Here is an 18,611-nt window from a genome sequence, read left to right as displayed (position 1 = left end):
CTAAAAGGTAAACCTGTTTCTCCATCACCTGTTCAGCTCTGATGATTCAGTAAGGACATCTCCTGGTTTCATCTTCATGTTTCCCTCTCACCACATATCCAAACTGACATCATGACCAGCAGCTTTACAGCTGTGGCTCCAGCAAACATCAGATGATACTAGAAATTAATATCAAATAAATTCTAAAAACAGCTTATCAAGCTTAAACATGCTGCTGTTGTTTAGCGCGACATCCGCTGGTTTCCTCTTTCTGGCACAAAGTGGGCGATAAACAAACAAGAGAGAAAAGCCGATCAGCTGATCATTGATCAGTTTCATGATTGAAGTAGCAACAGGAGAGGGAGGGGGAGAGAATGAGAGAAGAAGAGGCAGCTGTGCAGCGTAACGACAGAGTAAATCCAGCTTTGTGTCTTTTTCCATTGTAGCTAAAGTACGGGACAAACTGTGTCCCTTCTCAGCTCAACACGAAACACGTAATATTTTCTCTGAATGAGGGACCATTACATTTTTTAAGGAGCCGTTGGCAACTCTACTAACTAACCTTATGAATAAAATAAAGTTCACTTTCAGTAACATCATAGCACCCACCCAGCTATAAATAAACTCCGTCATGCTAGCTAGTACACAGTACGTGTTATTGTAACTGACGGTAAAAAGTCAGCACAACGAAAATAAACTCCACCTAAACCTGGTTTATATCTGACCCAGATAGACTGCAGGTCATAACTTCTTACCTGTAGTTCAGTTCACCTGACACTCGGACCGGCGGCCACCTCGGGGCTCTCCTCCTCCTGCCTCCCCTTTCTCTCATCCACCTGCTGGCCTTTGTGGAAGCTCCGCCATAGCCACCACCAAACAACTGAGTTATTTTTACACATCTGCCAGCATCTGGCCAATCCACCACCTCTCATTGTTCATGCCGTTACAAAAAAAACCCAACAAAAAGTCATCAGCCCACTGGGCAAATGCTTGGGATGTAGTGATGTGCGATACCACTGATTTCCTTTCCGATCTGATACCAAGTAAAATTCAGGGTGTTATCGACGATACTGATCCGATACCGATACTTTGTACAATAACGTATTTTATTTATTGTATCTTTTATTGTAGCTTCATCATGATTACAGGACATGAGATTACTTATTCTTATCACTTAATAATGCAGAATTCATCATATAGAAATAAAATGTTGCCTGCCTGCAGCACTAAAGGACTCCATGAGAGACGTCTATCTCCCCCTAGCAGCACCTGTCCCTGTCCACTCCTCCTCTTCAGTTCCCCCTTAACATACGCTCGTTATATTCTGTGATATGATTTACTCTGAAGTGTTTGACGAGGTTAGTGTTGTTGCCACAACACCTCACTTTTTAACCACATGTATCGCAAACCACATCTCGGCTGTTTGTGGAGGTAAAATACTTCCGCACATGACTCCATTTACGCTCAGCCATTGTTGTGAGTGCGCACGCCAAAGTGCTGCGACACATTTATACAGCTGTATTTTGCACATGACTATGGAAGGCGGAAGAGGAAGTAGTTCCTTCCAATGTAGACAATCTGAATGATATAGTTTCTTTCCACTGTGTTCCTGTTAATGATAAACTACAAATTTACCCTAAATTACTCAAATATTTTAATGTGAGAATCGATTCTAGAACATAAATAACTGGTATTGGAGGAGTCGATATTTCAATATCGATCTGCACATCACTACCGGTATGCCTGATGGCCAGTCCAGCTATGTTAACCTGCAACCAAATCTGCAGCTCCATACAGCAATGTTACGACTTGGATTGTATCTTATAACTTATAACTCTTATGCTCAGGAAAAAAAATAAAGTACCGAAATGTGCGCTGCTTTTCGGTCTGGTTACTGTCTGGTTACTACCGTTTATGTCAGAACTGGTGCCATAATGGCACCGGATACCGGTACCCATCCCTAAACTGGAGGTTGAGATTAAAGCTTTCAGTTATAACCAGTTTTAATCATTTGTGCCCATACATCTTCAGAATACTTGTGTGTATAATTACTGTTGATATTGCAAGGATCCGAGATGGGTGGGGTTTGCTTTTCCTGTTTTCTTTAGGTGGGTGAGTGGGTGTGGCCGCAGTTCTCGGGGTGTTCAGCTTGTGGTGTTTGGCATCGTCAAGCTGGTGATGAACAGCGGTGTGCCAGCTGTGCTTCAGCTCTGTGGTAATGGGCTCATTCCGGGAATCTCCAGCTGTAATCTTCGTCTTCTCCTCATCCCTCTGCAGAGCTACTCCTACTAAGATCGCTCGTCTGTTTACTCCGTTCGCCCCCTGGAGAACAGCGTTAGGCACGGATTCCTCACTTCGGACCTTCACGCCGGTGCTTCACCTGCTTACCTGGATTTCTCCTCATCACCTTCCTGCACCTTTCCCAAACGTCCAGCCGCCTGCTCCCATTAATCTAATGTTACTGTGTGTGCGCTTATCACTGGTCTTTGTCCTCTTCCTTTCTCCTCAGGTTCTTCCCGTTCCACCTGCTCACCAAGTGTTTCTATTTTCCTTCTTTAATTCACCATAAATCAACTTTTTCACGTGTTTGTACAACTGAGTTGGTTTGCTCCTTTGAATCCACTCTTAGTGAAACATGACACATATAATTTCATTCATGTTAATAAATATATAATATAAAAGCACAAAACCTTAGAATAACTCAAGTTAGTAAAGAAGCTCTTTGATGGTTTTTAAGTACTTTGAGACTTTAACAATGTTGTAATCTTTGACTTTCTTTATCAGAGGATATTAACAGGAAGGACAGATAAGTGACTATTTTTCTGCTTCGGTCAGAGCATCATGTGATGCCATGCCCGTAGCAGCTTTGCAACCAAGCAGGCTGGCCTTAGGACACTTTCTTAAAGAGCATGTTCTCCTTCTGAACTTCCTTCTTTTTAACAGCAGTCAGGCTACATGGTTCACTGTAACTGTGCTAAAACCCCCTCATTTCGTTGTGAAATCACTCGTTCACTTGGTAAGGAAACATTTCACTGTTACTCTCTAAAACTAATAATTATTTATTCTTTTACTTAAATGAAAGACGCATTAAGTAATTTTAAATGTAATATGTATTAAATTGTACTTAGTTGTGTTGTTGTTTTAAATGAACGGGGGAATAAAAAATCAAAAAAAACAACGCCAAAAAAAAAAAATGTCGTTAAATAGGGGAAGTTCTCTGTGAAACAACTTTGTCGGGGCTGTTTTAAAACTTCATGTGTGGAATGATTAGATAAACAGATGTCTTTGTGTTTGTCTGTTAAAATGCAGGGAAGGAGTTTGTGAACATGGTGACAGTCGGCATGTTATCGGTTCTCCTCTTTGTTTCAGGTGAGCCGTTTGTTCACTTATATTGAAATCATTTAAAATGTGAATTTTATTTGGAAGAAAAAATGACCCTACAGCTACTTTTTCCAACTGTTATTGTCCTAACTTGAAATTGAAATTCTTTAATTGGTAATTTCTCTTTGGTTTGTTTACAAAACAAGAATTTAAATGATTACAGAAGAAGAAGTCAAATGACTGAAAGGGTGTTGGCTGAAGCTACAGCTTGTAACACCTACAGCTTAAGAAAAAAGAAAGAAAGTATATTAAATCAACTACACTTTTAATGTCTAATTTAAAAACTGAATCATGACAAAAGAAAAAGAAATAATCAGTAACCCTTTATGTCTAATTCAGCTCTAGATGAGCTCTGTTAAAACCTGTGATTGTGTAATAAACACACAGATACAAAAATCAATGTAATTGAATCATTTAATCAAAGATTATGCTTTACGTCTTGGTGGGACTACAGTACAGTATTAATGTGTGAATAACTTAATCCATAAAATGTATTTACAGGTGCTTTGGCAGACTGTACAAAACAAGCAGCAGTCTCCATAACTGCATCAAAGAAGCTGGAAGCACTGAGTGGATCTTGTTTGCAAATCCCATGTAGCTTCAGACCCAAAGACGAACAGACATTTATCAGCACAAGAAAAACCTTTGGAGTGTGGATTAAAAATCAATCCCAATTTGGCAGTAATCGAAACAATGTGATCTTCAACAGTAGTGGAGCAGTTAGCATCTATCCAATGAGTATTACTGGGAACCTGAGTCAGAGTGACTGCACCACTCTGTTTTCTAATTTAACCACAAACTACACAGACACATACTTCTTCAGAGTAGAGAGAGAAACATTCAAGGTGACAGCTTCTTGTGATCCTCTTCAAATAACAGTCAGAGGTAACGAATTCTTGCTTTTTCATAGTTAAAGCAAACAATAATTTTGTAGTTTGTTCTTGATTGTTAGATTTTTTTTCTCTGTCTATGTCTGTTGAGGATATACTATATTACAGTCACAATTATTGTCTTAATAGCCTGAATGGTGTTTATATTTCCTTATTTATAATGTTTGCTCTGCTCAGGATCTGATTTCTAAAATTATCTATGAATTTTGGATAACGAGATCACAGGATGAAGTTTGAAGATTTAAACATGTATAAAGTGTAGTGTGCTCTTCATTTCTAATATGTTTGTGATGTGAAACCACAGATTCTCCTTGGAGGCCCAATATTACAATCCCAGGTGATCTGAAGGAGAAGGAGTCTGTCACTATAACCTGCTCAGCTCTCACTCCCTGTCCACACTCCCCTCCTCAACTCACCTGGAATCTCCAACAAGACTCTCACAACAAAATAGAGGAAAACACAGATGGAAGCTTTACAACTAAAATCCAGCAGAACATCACTCTGTCAGACACACATGATGGAAAGAAGATCAGCTGCTCTGCCAGATATCCTGTGAACCAAGGAAAAGACACCAAGACAGCAGAGACAGAAGAGACTCTCAGTGTTTCATGTAAGACAATCAGAGTTTGTTTTTTCATCCTGCAAACATATCATGATTTATAGGATATAATTTATTTCTCCAGATGCTCCTAAAGACACCTCAGCATCCATCAGTCCATCAGGTTTGGTGTCAGCAGGCAGCTGGGTGAAGCTGACCTGCTCCAGCAGAGCCAAACCTCCAGTCAGCAACTTCACCTGGTTCAAGAAGAGCAGAGATGGAGCTGTGAAAGTATCTGAAGGAGAGATTTACAGCTTCAATGTAACAGATGGAGGAGTTTATTACTGTGTGGCCACTAATGATCTGGGTAATCAGACATCAGCAGAGATTCATCTTAATATTTCAGGTAAATGTAGAATGATAGATGAAAAGGCTCAATTCTAAACATTGTGTTTAACTTTAGTCATAACAGATTGATCAAAATAATCAGGAATGGGATAAATCTTTTCAGCTGTTCATCACGGTTGAACATCTTCACAAAGTACAAGTGCAAACAGCAGGGGAAAGTAAAATAAGGAGGCTGGACATATATGAATGAACACTGAGTATACCGAGCAGAAAGACTCAACATGTGTTTCTTTAGGAACTGATACGTGGTGGGCTGCTGTTGGAGGGATCCTTGGGATCATCACACTTATTTGTTTGGTTTTCATCATTTGGTAAGTGTCTGTTTCTTAACCTATTTTAATATTTTTTTTAGCATTGTGAGTAGCTTGTTCATCACTTTGTTTATATATATATAATTATTTCTTTTTTCCCTTTTACTTCTACAGTTAAGCTAAAAGTTGTCTTATTCCTTTTAGGCGGCTCAAGTCAGTCAAACATGGAGCTTCCGATCAGACACAGGTGGGAAAACTGAACTTTATTGTGGTTTTAACATGACTGCACAATAGTGACTGCAGTCTTTTCAATTCAGTTAAATTTTTTTTATATAACGCCAAGCCAGCTTCATGAAGAGCTTTATAGTGTAAGGTAAAGACCCTACAATAACAGACAAAAAACCCCAACAATCATATGAGGCCCTATGAGCAAGCACTTGGTGACAGCAGGAAGGAAAAACTCCCTTTAAACCAGAAGAAACTTCCAGCAGAACCAGGCTCAGGGAGGGGCCACCATCTGCTGCACCTGGTTGGGTTGAGGGGAGGAAGACACGACAAAGACACCCTGTGGAAGAGAGCCAGAGATTAAACATAATTAAATGGAGAGTGGCATATAAACGCACAGTGAGTGAAAAAGCAACATAATGGGAATCATCCAGCAGACTATACCAACTGCAGTGTAATAAGGGAGGATTCAGGGTCACTGATCCAGTCCTAACTATAGGCTTTATTAAAAAGAAAATTTTATCTTAAAAATCTTAGAAAAGTAGAGAGGGTGTGTGTCTCCTGCATCCAAACTGGAAGCTGGTTCCACAGAAGAGTGGCCTGAAAGCTGAATACTCTGCCTCCCAGTAAGTAAACCAGCAGTCTGAGGACAAAGTGCTCTAATGGGGTGAGACGGAGCAGATTCCTCACTCACATGAAATGCGATTAAACGTCCTGTTTTTTGTGTTTTACTTGCTTTCAAAGCATCAAGTTGCTACTGTGAAGGTATCAAATTATATCACTGATTGAGTCAAACAGAGTTTTCTCCCAGTTCTTCATTACATCTCAAGTTTGGTGTGTTTGATTTCAGAGTCTGTCTCTCCAAGAAGCAGCCAGAACAGCAGAAAATGAAGACATCCATTATGGACAGATTGACTTCTCCAAGCAGAGACCCGGACCTTCTTTAGACCGATTGCAGGAGAGCACACAGCAGCAGGATTTGGTGTATTCACAGGTCAAAGTGTGCAAGACTCAAAGCAGAGACAGGCCATCACAGACAGCTGATGGCCCAGAGTGTGTCTACGCTCAAGTGCAGAAGAAATGAGTGTGGAAGTGTCTGTTGGTGAAAAAGCACTTCCATACAATATTTCTTTTAAAAAGGTACTTTGAAGTGAAGTTTGATTAGCTGTTTATCTCCAGTAAAATATTTATTATTATTTTTTATCATTTCGTGTATTTTTGTGTATTTATCATAAGTTTCCATCCATCCATCCATCTTCATCCGCTTATCCGAGGTCGGGTCGCGGGGGTAGCAGCCTAAGCAAAGAGGTCCAGACCTCCCTCTCCCCAGCCACCTCCTCCAGCTTGTCCGGGGGAATACCAAGGCGTTCCCAGGCCAGCCGAGAGATATAATCTCTCCAGCGTGTCCTGGGTCTGCCCCGGGGCCTCCTCCCGGTGGGACATGCCTGGAACACCTCGCCCAGGAGGCGCCCAGGGGGCATCCTTGCCAGATGCCCGAACCACCTCAGCTGGCTCCTTTCGATGTGGAGCAGCAGCTGCTCTACTCTGAGCCCCTCCCGGATGGCCGAACTTCTCACCCTATCTCTAAGGGAGAGGCCAGCCACCCTTCGGAGGAAGCTCATTTCGCCGCTTGTATCCGCGATCTCGTTCTTTCGGTCACTACCCACAGCTCGTGGCCATAGGTGAGGGTAGGGACGTAGATCGACCGGTAAATTGAGAGCTTCGCTTTTACACTCAGCTCCCTCTTCACCACGACGACCGGTGCAGTGTCCGCATAACTGCAGCCGCAGCCCCAATTCATAAGTTTATCATATATATTTTATTTTTAATGTTCCTAAAATGAAGATGATGCACAGTTATCAAATTTTCTCTTTAATGGCTTGGCATTCAAGTGAAATATACTTTTGCATTTATTGAGCCAAAATATTGTGTTCTTGGAGGAGAAGCAAACCTGCAAAATGTTGCATGAAATTAGCTTCTTACATTTATTAACCTTCCCAAATTAATTTATCATGTTTTACTCTGAAGTTTTACTTATAACCCACAGTAAATATCACACTAACACCCTCACAATTCCTAATACACTGTTTATTTAAAAAATGGGGATGTGCAATGTTTACTTTATTAGGTACACATTGCTAGTATTGGGTTGGCCTCCCTTTTGCCAGTCTTAATTCTTTGTGGCAGAGATTTAACACGGTGTTGGAAACATTTTTCTTAATTTTGCAACATTTTGTATCACAGCTGCTGTGGAAGGCATTTGAGTAAAACTCATTCTATTATTAAAAAAAACACAATCTGATATAATCTGAATATTGTGACATGGTGGCTTAGTCTGCTGAATATCCATTACACCACCAACAACCTGACCTGTTATTAGCAAGGATCACTCCATTCTTCCATGATGATCTTCATGTTGTGCTATCAGAGATGCTCTTCTGTGAGTGGTTATTTGCATAACTTTCAGCTTTCTGTAAGCTTGAAGTAGCTTGACCAATTCTCCTCTAATGTCTGGCATCATCAACATGTTTTTTTCCCCCCATCACTCACTGGATGTTTTCCAGTGAGAACCTTACAGATGGCTGTGTGGGGAAATCCCAGTAGATCAGAAGTTTTGAAATACTTGGAGCAGACATTCAAAGTCACTTAAATCACCTTTCTATCTATTTCTGATGTCTCCATGCATGAATGCTGCTACACAACTGGATGATTAGATATTTATTTATTTACATACAAGTGAATGTAAACGGCAATACATGGGTTTGTTTGTTAGTGAAAATGAAACACGGTCAGTGAGCCGATGCAAATGTTTTGATGTATGGCTTAACTAGCCAGTACACCTGCAATATCATGATATTTCTGTATGTGACATCCGTACCCTAAACCTAATTTCAGGTACTGGATGTTAACATGCTGCCATTAGGCATACTCAACTAAGGTACTGTAATTGTAATGTTACAGTTTCATAAACAGAGGTGCGTTTTGTGCCTTCATTTAAACTTTCACAATTTTCATGATTGTTACAGTTTCTCTATTGACCTGGTCTTTTATACTCTGCTTTGACCTCTGGTGTGCCTTAACACCACACAGGCGGAAAACAGTTGGTAAGCAGGTTAACAGGTCTGTGTGCTTGTAGACGATTTGTCACATAGTAATCAAGAAGATGTGACAGATAATGATAAAAGTGAAGAGAGGAAATGAGAAAAAGTGAAAGATGATGAGAGGACAGACTGTTAGAAATGTGTTAGATGACGACAACAAGAGCAGCAAGGCACATATATCCTTAAAGGTGCAAGTGTTTAAGTATAAAGTAGTAGAAGACTGCTGTCCTGCATAAATGTTTAAGAGACTTTGTGAATCACAGTGCCGCTATCTGTCACGTGGTGTGACTACATCATATTATTCCTTTACCTTGTTGCCTTGGAAACACTTTGCCTGCCAGTACTGAAATTTAGTTTAAGTTGAATAACTGATACCTGGTCAGACGTAGAGTGACTATATTATATTTTCTGGACTGTCAAATACAAGAAACTAAACCACCAGACAGGAGACTATCAAAGTAAAACAAACGCATAAAAACAAACACACAGAGGGGGACACAGAGGACAGAGACACAAGGGGAACCTAATGGACAAGGAACCAAACAGAGAACAGAAGAACCTCAAAACAGACAAAACTAAAGACTACTAATGAGCCTAAGACATAAACCATAATACAAAAATGACACCAAAACACACAAAACTCAAAACACTGGGTCAAATGACCCAGATAAATGACAATTCCTTCATGACATTATGAACTGTATAAATTACACAATACTAATATTGATATTTTCAATGTTTTCTGGTGTTTTACAGAAAGAGGATTATTACTTATGAGAAGGTTCAATAAAGTCAAGATAAGTTACAACTTTTGTTTGGAAAAGTTCATAATGTAAGTCACCTGTCTGTCACCGGTAGGGAGAGGACTCAGGCGCAGACTGGAATTCAAAGTTCAATACGACAGTTAATTTACACAACACCAAGCGCAAAATATATACATGTGGGGGGAAAGATCCAGGGGTCCAGGGAGGGAAGGGAAAGGTCCTCTCACATACTTGTGCTCCACCACATAAATCCACACACCAACAATCCAAAGCAGGAAAGTGGGCAGCAGGTTCAGGGAGACTATTCACTAGTGATGGGCAGATGAAGCTTCATGAAGCACTGAAGCTTTTCATCCAATTGGTTCACCCCAGCACAAAGCGTCTTGAAGCTTCATTTGCTCTAGTAGGACACCTACTGGACGTAAAAATATTAGTTGGCATGAATTTGAAGAGTGTGGCCTTTTGCACACAGCCTGTAAATGTCAACAACAAAAGGAGTGTGTAAAACATCTATATTGTAGTGATGGCAGTATACTGTGTATATACTGGCAGTATGGAAAATGATCATTTGGAAATGCTTAAAATGGAAATGATCATTTACTGTGAGGTGAGGTGTGGTTGGGGTGTAGACAGTGGTTGTGCTTTTGTAACGTTGAGGTATGGACAGCTACACACTGAGGCTTTGAGCCTCAGTCCTGCCTGTTCACATTTTATTCTGCAAAACCTAAATTTTCACTGCTTTTACGACCTTTTTAGTGGGGAGAACATAGCTAGGATTTAATGATTTAACAAATCTTTTAAATCCTTTGTCCTCCACAATGCTAAATGGCTGGGAGTCCTCAATCACCATGCTAACCAGGTCTTCATCTATTTGAGATTGTTCTCCTGAGGAAAGACAATAAAGACAAAGCACAAATATAAATATCACACACGTAACTTGTTACAGTTGTATAATATTGTTATATCATTTAGTAACATTACTGCATGCTATATTATCATTGCATTTGATGGCTCACCTGGTCTTGCTCCACAATCGCTGTTCCCCTTATTCTCATGCAAAGCTCTGTAGTGCCTAAGCACGGATGAGGTGTTGTTGTTATATCCCAGCTCCCTGGCACATAGCAAACACTTCACCTTGTACAAAAGTAAAGACAGCTTAACATAAATTGTATTGCACCATCAGTATTATGAAAATACATCTTCTGTAGAAATTTACATACCTTGTTGGGAGATATAAGATCAAAATGTTCCCACACAGGGGAGGACATCCTCCTCTTCTTAGCTGGCTCCAGTCTCTCCTCACTCTCCTCAACCTCCAAACTCTCACTAACCGCAACTCTCCATCAAACACCTACATTTTGTCTGAGGGGTTTATATCGCTGTCATAGCTCGCGGCAAAGTTCGAACCACTTCATGAACCAGTCACGTGGTACAGCCGGGCAGCGAGGCTTCGGACATCATCATTTTCAGCTCCTCCCATAAATGAAGCAAGCCTCGATACGCGCATCGCGGAAACGCCCCCTCAATTACTCGACACAAGCTTTGAAGCCTCGATACAGAACGTCACATCACTACTATTCACAAAGAGAGATAAATCTCAAAAGGCAAACTCACTCATGAAATACAGAAACTAACACTAACGCGTCTCAAACAATCATCCAGCGATGAGAAGATCCAAGCCCCAGCCATAAATAGCCATGGAGTAATCAACTGAGGAATTAGAGCCAGGTGCGTGGGCCAAAGGGAGGAGCCTGCAGTGAGCCCCGCCCAGGCAGAGCGACAAGGGGGAGAGAAAGCACAGAGAACACAGAATAACCACAGCATGTGGAGACATGAGATTTGAAATATGAGTGGATTTCAAACTGTGTAGACTGATGCACATAACAAACATTTTTATTAAATGTGGCGATTGAACATTTCTTACTGGCTACCCTAATTACTACAGATTACTGCTAATGACTTAATTATTTACATAAAAAAAAAATCAGGTGATGATTTAGCAGTATGGCTTAAGAAATGAAGGAGTTGAAAAGAGACCCCTTATGTGTATGTCCCAGTGGCTTGAGGCCCCAGTGGTGTTAAATGTGGTCTCTGTCCATGTGTTCAGCTGTGAACAACTGGTTTTCTGCCTGTCTAAAGCTGCGTGTCATCTGCAGGAGGAAAAGACAGCACAGGTGGTTTTGATATTGTTGCAAATGAGTAATCATCAATTTAGTATTGATGATTCAGTATTGATCAGTATCTGAGGTTTTTTAGAGGAAAAAAGTCACACTGATGATGAAGAAGTATCAGAACTTACAAAGCCAAATATGACACTTGGCATTACAGACAGCAATATCTCACTTCCTCTTTCAGCGGCTTGTAAGCAGGAAGGCCAAACATAGTGGATCTCGTGTTTTAGTCAGTGAGTTTCTCAGTGCTTGCTTCTTTCTGATATGATGATGACTAGTTTACAGGGTTTATTGTAATTCTGCTTCATTTCACTCTAAAACTGTGAGACTAAACTGGGACTTGTTTGGTAAAAAAAAAAAACATTTGATGCTTTTGTAACCTGAACGTGTGTCCCTCTATCTATAAAGAGATGATCTATACTGCTCGCCCAAGTGCAATGTCTACAATATCCGAATCTAGGTTTGGGAAGGAGATTGGCAGTAGCAACTTTGTAAGAGCAATAAGACTTCCAACCCACATAACACGCACAACCACAGGTTTGTGAAACAAAGTTTGCTTTATATATATATTTTCTTTGGATCAGTTCCCTTTGCTCATCCTCAATGTAGGGATACCTTCAAATGCAGTAACCATCTCAAATGCATCACAAAAATAATTGAAACAATCAAAATAGATGTAAGACAAGAAAGAGCACACAATATTTCAACATCCCAAAGAAAAGGAAAAAGAAAAGAAAATAACATATGAGTGTCCAGTTCCTTATGGTGTCAGTTTATTCAGTCACCCACTGTCTTGGGTTGAGAACTGAAAACGACCTGAATCTCAGGCGGGGAAAAAGTAGCAAAAGAAAATGATAAGGTATCTCTCAGGTGGGCTTCCTTTTGTTTTTTCCCTACCGCCCTCCTGGTAAGGCAGGCATCAACGTGTCGGCGTCCTGACACACAGAAGGCCTCCCCAGCAGCAACGGTGTCCAACTTTGTCCACAATAAAGTTACAGCGGGATACAAATAACATCAGGCTGATCCTGCCACGAGTTTTTCCCTGGTTCAAATCACAGACAAACATTATCCCACAGCTGTTTATGTTTTTAAACCCATTTTCCACAGAGAGACATTTTTTGAAAAATGTATTGACAGCAATGTTGAATATTATTGCACAGGAAAAAAACAACTGAACGTAAAATAATTACACCTTGACGCCTCTGCCTTTCTAAATAGAGGGACAGTAACTGCGTGTTTATATGTAAGCGTAAAACCTGAAGATAGAGACAAAATACTGTTAATCTGACTATCTGCCATTCTGCAATTCCTCTCATGTAAGCAATAACGTGGCGCACAGCTGACGTGAAAAAAGGCACATACCTTTAACTTTGCATGACGAACTCTGTATTCCTCGTCCACACGTAAACGCAAGTTTTAAAAAATCTCCGTTTTCGGTGATTCGAAACGCCGTTTACGTGTGGACGAAACAGCTGCGTTTTCAAAAATACCCGTGTAGGTGCGGACGTAGCGTAAAAGAGTTAGTAGTTTATTTTATTACTACCTGCAGATTACTTGTATTTGCTTAATTGTTTACTAAATGTTTGAGGTGTGAAATAAACCACAATTGAGCAAAATATGGGTGTGTGTGGTTGGAGGATGTGTTAGTGCGTGCGTGTGTGTGTGCGCGCGCGGGGGGGGGGGAACATTTTTCTGTAAAACAAAGGGGGGCCCAGCGAAAAAAGTTCGGGAACCACTGCCCTACACCACACCTTCACGCGCACCGAGCTGCAGATGATGCCTTCAGGGCAAGCCCGGAAATTAAGCTATCAGCCAAGAACTACGATGCATTCAAATAACCCTGTACTTCTGATTGCTGTAAATCTTACCAGGGTTACACTTTTATTTAATGAAACGAAAGCTTTTATTTTGTGATTCTTATTTTAGTGCACTGACAGTTTTACTCACAAAAACAAACCCTGTTCTATTATTACTGTTTTTATATTTCATGCGGCAAATGCTGTTAACAATGGTTCCTTATGAAAAAACGACAGCTTCTACTGCACAGATTCTGGATTATGAATATGTTTTAAAGAATAATGAAAAATCTCTTCAAAATCCATAATTCAAATTATTAAATATGTGATGTGTGTTTGTAATTCAGGGTTTCAACAAGTTCCTGTGTGTGAACACGGTGACAGTCGACATGTTGCTGATTGTCCCCTGTGTTCCAGGTGAGTTGTTTGTTCAGTCATTCACAGACATGGAGTCATTTTGCGTTCTGAACTTTAACAAAGAAAATCTTAAAGGTCAGTGAAGATAGAATCAACAGCTAATAATGACACTGTATTTAAGCTGCTTTGGTAGACTAAAAGAAGCATCACTCTCCATAACTGCATGATTTGTTTAAAAATGTGCAGTTGTGTGATTGGATTAATCATTATGTTGTATTTACAGGTGCGTTGGCTGGTTGTACTGTTAAAGCAACACTCTCCATAACTGCACCAAAGACTCTGGAAGCACTGAGTGGATCTTGTTTGCAAATCCCATGTAGCTTCAGACGCAAAGAAGGACAGAAATTTATCAGCATAAGAAAAATCTTTGGAGTGTGGATTAAAAATAGATTAGGCATTTATCCACACAATGTGATCTTCAACACTAGACTGCACCACTCTTTTTTCTAATTTAACCACCACATACACAGACACATACTTCTTCAGAGTAGAGAGTGAACCATTCAAGGCAACAGCTTCTTGTGATCCTCTTCAAATAACAGTCAGAGGTGAATGATTAACATGACAATAACCCACATTCAAATAGTTGCTCTCTGTTCTTTGCATACAATATCTCTTGGAGCTAAAAATAGCAATGTAGGATCAGTGATTGTCCTTACAGATTATTCATGTGTTACATAAAAGTCTTTCCAAAAAAGTCAGGCTGTAAAATGTAAGTAAATGAATGGATGCAGTTTTCACTATTTTCAAAAACAGGTTTGGTCAGTTAAAGCCGGTTTTAATCTCTGTCTCACTTCATGTTAAATAAGTTCACAGGAATGGACTTTTCTGTTTCCAGCTCTACTGAGGTTTGATAGAACTGTCTATGTTCACTGCAGTTTGACCTGAAGGCATGAAGATCATTTTGCAGATTTTTAAAGTGTGCTTAGATATTCCCCAACTTCTCCCATTCCCTTCTCCATTCCATTCACACGTTTACTGCTGACAGGCCTCACTCTTTTTAGGTCCATAAATGTTTATTATTAAACTTGTTATTTGTTAGATATGAAAAGATAACAAAATAAATTGTGGCGGGTGTAAAGTAAAGTGTAAAGTAAAGTGTGCATGTTAGTCCCCGTAGGGAAATAGTTCCTCTGCATTTAACCCATTCACCCAGTGAAGCAGTGTGTGGTCTGCAGTGCCACTGCAGGGGAGGCAGATGCATCTGCAATCACGCCTCGCCGGCTTTAAAATCTGTACTGTGTCCTGAGAGTGGTTTTTGGTGATGTGTGTAGCTGGCAGCTGTAGAGCTGCAGCCAACTGTGTACAGCACCCGTGTGTGCAAATAAAGTAAACGCTAAAAAGCATAAACATGTGGACGAGTCTACTGTGTGATTGTTAGACAAATATCTTAATGAGGTAATCTGAAATCAAAATCAAGTAAAAAAAATGTTAACAATGAAATTCATTCCAAGTAAATTACAAATGATTATATAAAATATTTCAAAATTGATACCGAAGCGCTGCAACAGCAAACATGTGACAACAGAGTGGTTCGTAATAACAAGTGTAGTGTGCAGTACATTGCAGTATACTGGATTAGTGTGTGTTAAGTGCAGAGTTTAAATAAATAAAAGACAAAATGATTCTAAATTAGACAGATATAGTGCATTATATACTGTATTTATTTGTATGTATTTGCAACATCTTTGAAACCACAGATTCTCCTTGGAGGCCCAATATTACAACCCCAGGTGATCTGAAGGAGAAGGAGTCTGTCACTATAACCTGCTCAGCTCTCACTCCCTGTCCACACTCCCCTCCTCAACTCACCTGGAATCTCCAACAAGACTCTCACAACAAAACAGAGGAAAACACAGATGGAAGCTTTACAACTAAAATCCAGCAGAACATCACTCTGTCAGACACACATGATGGAAAGAAGATCAACTGCTCTGCCAGATATCCTGTGAACCAAGGAAAAGACACCAAGACAGCAGAGACAGAAGAGACTCTCAGTGTTTCATGTAAGACAATCAGAGTTTGTTGTTGGATCCTGTCAACATATCATCATTTATAGGAAGTCAGCTATTTATAATGAATAATAGGGATTTGTGTTAATATTCTTCTTCAGATGCTCCTAAAGACACCTCAGTATCCATCAGTCCATCAGGTTTGGTGTCAGCAGGCAGCTGGGTGAACCTGACCTGCTCCAGCAGAGCCAAACCTCCAGTCAGCAGCTTCACCTGGTCAAGAAGAGCAGAGATGGAGCTGTGAAAGTATCTGAAGGAGAGATTTACAGCTTCAATGTAACAGATGGAGGAGTTTATTACTGTGTGGCCACTAATGATCTGGGTAATCAGACATCAGCAGAGATTCATCCAACAGACAGCAGAACAAGAATCAACTATGTTAATAAAATGTATGCAGAATTATGATTAACAGGTTTGGATTTAACAAAGAAAGTTTGGTGAGAATAAACATATTCACAGAAATAAGAGCATTGCAAACAGGTTGTAAGAGCTTAATGGTGTCCTTCTAAAATTCCAGTGCAAACAGAGAAAGTAGAAACAAAGTGCTAATAATACATTATTGCACATGATCTTCTGCATATTTATTTTTTTGAAATCAGGAATTGATCTGACAGTGAAACCAACTTTGGTTAATGGTAAGTAGATTCAAACAGATACAGCACCCTGAACCTCATAAGCTACTTTAGATGAGCCTCAACACAGTGACAAACATGATATTTAATAAAAATGTTTTTTTTCACTTGTTACTTTTTATATCTGTAGTAACAGAACAGCCTTCATCATGGTGGGCTTCTGTAGGTGGGATCAGTGGGCTCATCATACTCCCATTATGGTTTTTGTGTTTTGGTAAGACTCTCAAATTAATGTGAAAATATTTCATTTCTTCTCAGTTTTCTTAATTTCGTGTGTTCCCCAGATGTGTCCTCTCTGCCTTGATTGTGTAGATATTTTCAGATTCTTGAGACTCTGTTCTTTGTCACATTTTCGACTATTTTTTTTTACATGTTGCGTGATTTGTGTTCAAGTTCCCTTGTCTAGTTTCTAGTTTTAGTTCCTGGTCCGAGCCATGCTGCATTATAGTTTTGTACTTTGTTCTCAGGTATATGAATTCCAGCAATAAAGGTGTCGTTCAGTTCACTTTATTCTCTGAAGTCCTGCACTTGGGTTCGTGTTCGTGCTTCCACACAGCTGCCACATGACAAGATGTTATGTTAATTCATTCTTCCTGAGTGTCTGAAAAATTATCGTTTTTCCCCTGTGAGTGTCTAAGTTATGTAGTTAATTCCACACTTGTCAAATCAACATAACTAAACTTGTAGAAAATGTTTCAGGCAGATTCCTTTGGAGTTTTTTGTATACTTCTGAAAATTTAAGAGAGCGTCTATATTTTTTATAGGCAACAAAAATCAGCACATCGACCTTCACATCAGACATGGGTAGGAAAACTAACTTTTTGTTGTGAACATGATTGTAGTTACTGCACTTAAAAAAAGACAGGCTTGCTGTGGCTGTTTTCAAAAGCATATTTGTTTCTTAGTGTCGTCTCATTATATCATCAGCAATTTTTCAAGAAACGTTTCTTCATTATATCTCAAGTTTGGTGTATTTGATTTCACAGTCTGTCTCTACAAGAAGCAGCCAGAACAGCAGAAAATGAAGACGTCCATTATGGAGAGATTGACTTCTCCAAGCAGAGACCTTCTTTAGACACAGTGCAGGAGAGCACACAGCAGCAGGATTTGGTGTATTCACAGGTCAAAGTGTGCAAGACTCCAAACAGCTTAACACAGACATGTGATGGGGCAGAGTGTGTCTACGCTCAAGTGCAGAAGAAATGAGTGAAACCAAAACATGACAAAGAAAACGGAGGACTGTTTTCCCTTTTTCTGAATATGTCAAATATGAGGAGACTGTGTAATTTCCATCACTTCACTGTGTTTTTAGCAGACACATAAATGATCTTTTTTAATGACACATCAATGTTCAACAGGAGAAATGTGACGTTCATGGGCATTGTTAACTGTATTATTGTAACTGTTCTAAAGATGGTCTCATTTTACTCAAACTTTTATTTAGTTATTTTTCTTTTACTGCACTGTGGAGATCTTATTTACCAGTGTTTAGATTTTGAGTTTTACGGTTTTAGTTTCATTCAGAAAAACCTGAACACCGTTGTGTTACCATAGTTTTTATACGTCAGGCGTTTTGAAAATTCACAGATGTTAATCACTTGCGTTAAAATAAATACAACTGTGCTCTCAAAGGCCACGTTTTATTGTGAATCTGTAATAAATGAATAGACCCAGATTAATGCCAGGTCAACTGTAAATATGAAAAGACTGGATATTAAGTATGGAAGATGCCAAATATATTAAATAAATGCAACAAACTGTCAAGAATGGATGAAAATGAAAAAAAGAGGAAATATTACTTATTATTTTAAAATTATTATTTCCAATTGAAATTCATTAATGACCCATTAAATTAATGTTTTAGTTATTTCCAGTCAAACCGATATGAAGTGGTCGTGGTGTGGACTTTGGGCAGTAGGGTGTCCCAGAATGTTTTTCAAATCAAAAGTGTTAATGGTGGAGCAAGGGCCCCAATCTTTGAAATACTCAGTTTTTGTGTCACTAAATACGCTAATATATTTCTTTTGCTTAGATTGTAGTGGTGTA

The 18,611-nt window shown here is 39.5% G+C and overlaps 1 protein-coding gene and 1 pseudogene across 2 annotated transcripts; both read left to right on the top strand.

Moving 5' to 3' along the window:
- The first annotated feature begins 2,721 nt into the window (after window positions 1–2,721).
- On the top strand, window positions 2,722–6,936 carry LOC106633548 (B-cell receptor CD22). 2 transcript variants are annotated; one of them, XR_006055163.1, is made up of 9 exons: window positions 2,722–2,995; window positions 3,289–3,348; window positions 3,862–4,245; window positions 4,555–4,860; window positions 4,934–5,194; window positions 5,432–5,507; window positions 5,652–5,694; window positions 6,523–6,812; window positions 6,909–6,936. XR_006055163.1 is itself a non-coding variant. In XM_042227001.1 (8 exons), the coding sequence occupies exons 1-8, from the start codon at window positions 2,935–2,937 to the stop codon at window positions 6,754–6,756; spliced, it is 1,425 nt and encodes a 474-aa protein (XP_042082935.1). In that variant the 5' UTR covers window positions 2,722–2,934; the 3' UTR covers window positions 6,757–6,868. The 2 variants fall into 2 exon arrangements, 1 of the variants encoding a protein (XP_042082935.1); XM_042227001.1 differs by lacking the exon at window positions 6,909–6,936 and having other exon boundaries at window positions 6,523–6,868.
- A 6,520-nt stretch (window positions 6,937–13,456) lies between these two features.
- LOC102298367 lies at window positions 13,457–16,276 on the top strand (annotated as a pseudogene).
- The last annotated feature ends 2,335 nt before the right edge of the window (window positions 16,277–18,611 follow it).

This window comes from Haplochromis burtoni, unplaced genomic scaffold (genome assembly GCF_018398535.1).
Source record: "Haplochromis burtoni strain Fernald_Lab_line unplaced genomic scaffold, NCSU_Asbu1 Contig_237, whole genome shotgun sequence".
NCBI classification, from domain to species: Eukaryota; Metazoa; Chordata; class Actinopteri; order Cichliformes; family Cichlidae; genus Haplochromis; species Haplochromis burtoni.
This window is presented reverse-complemented; position numbering and strand designations above follow the sequence as displayed.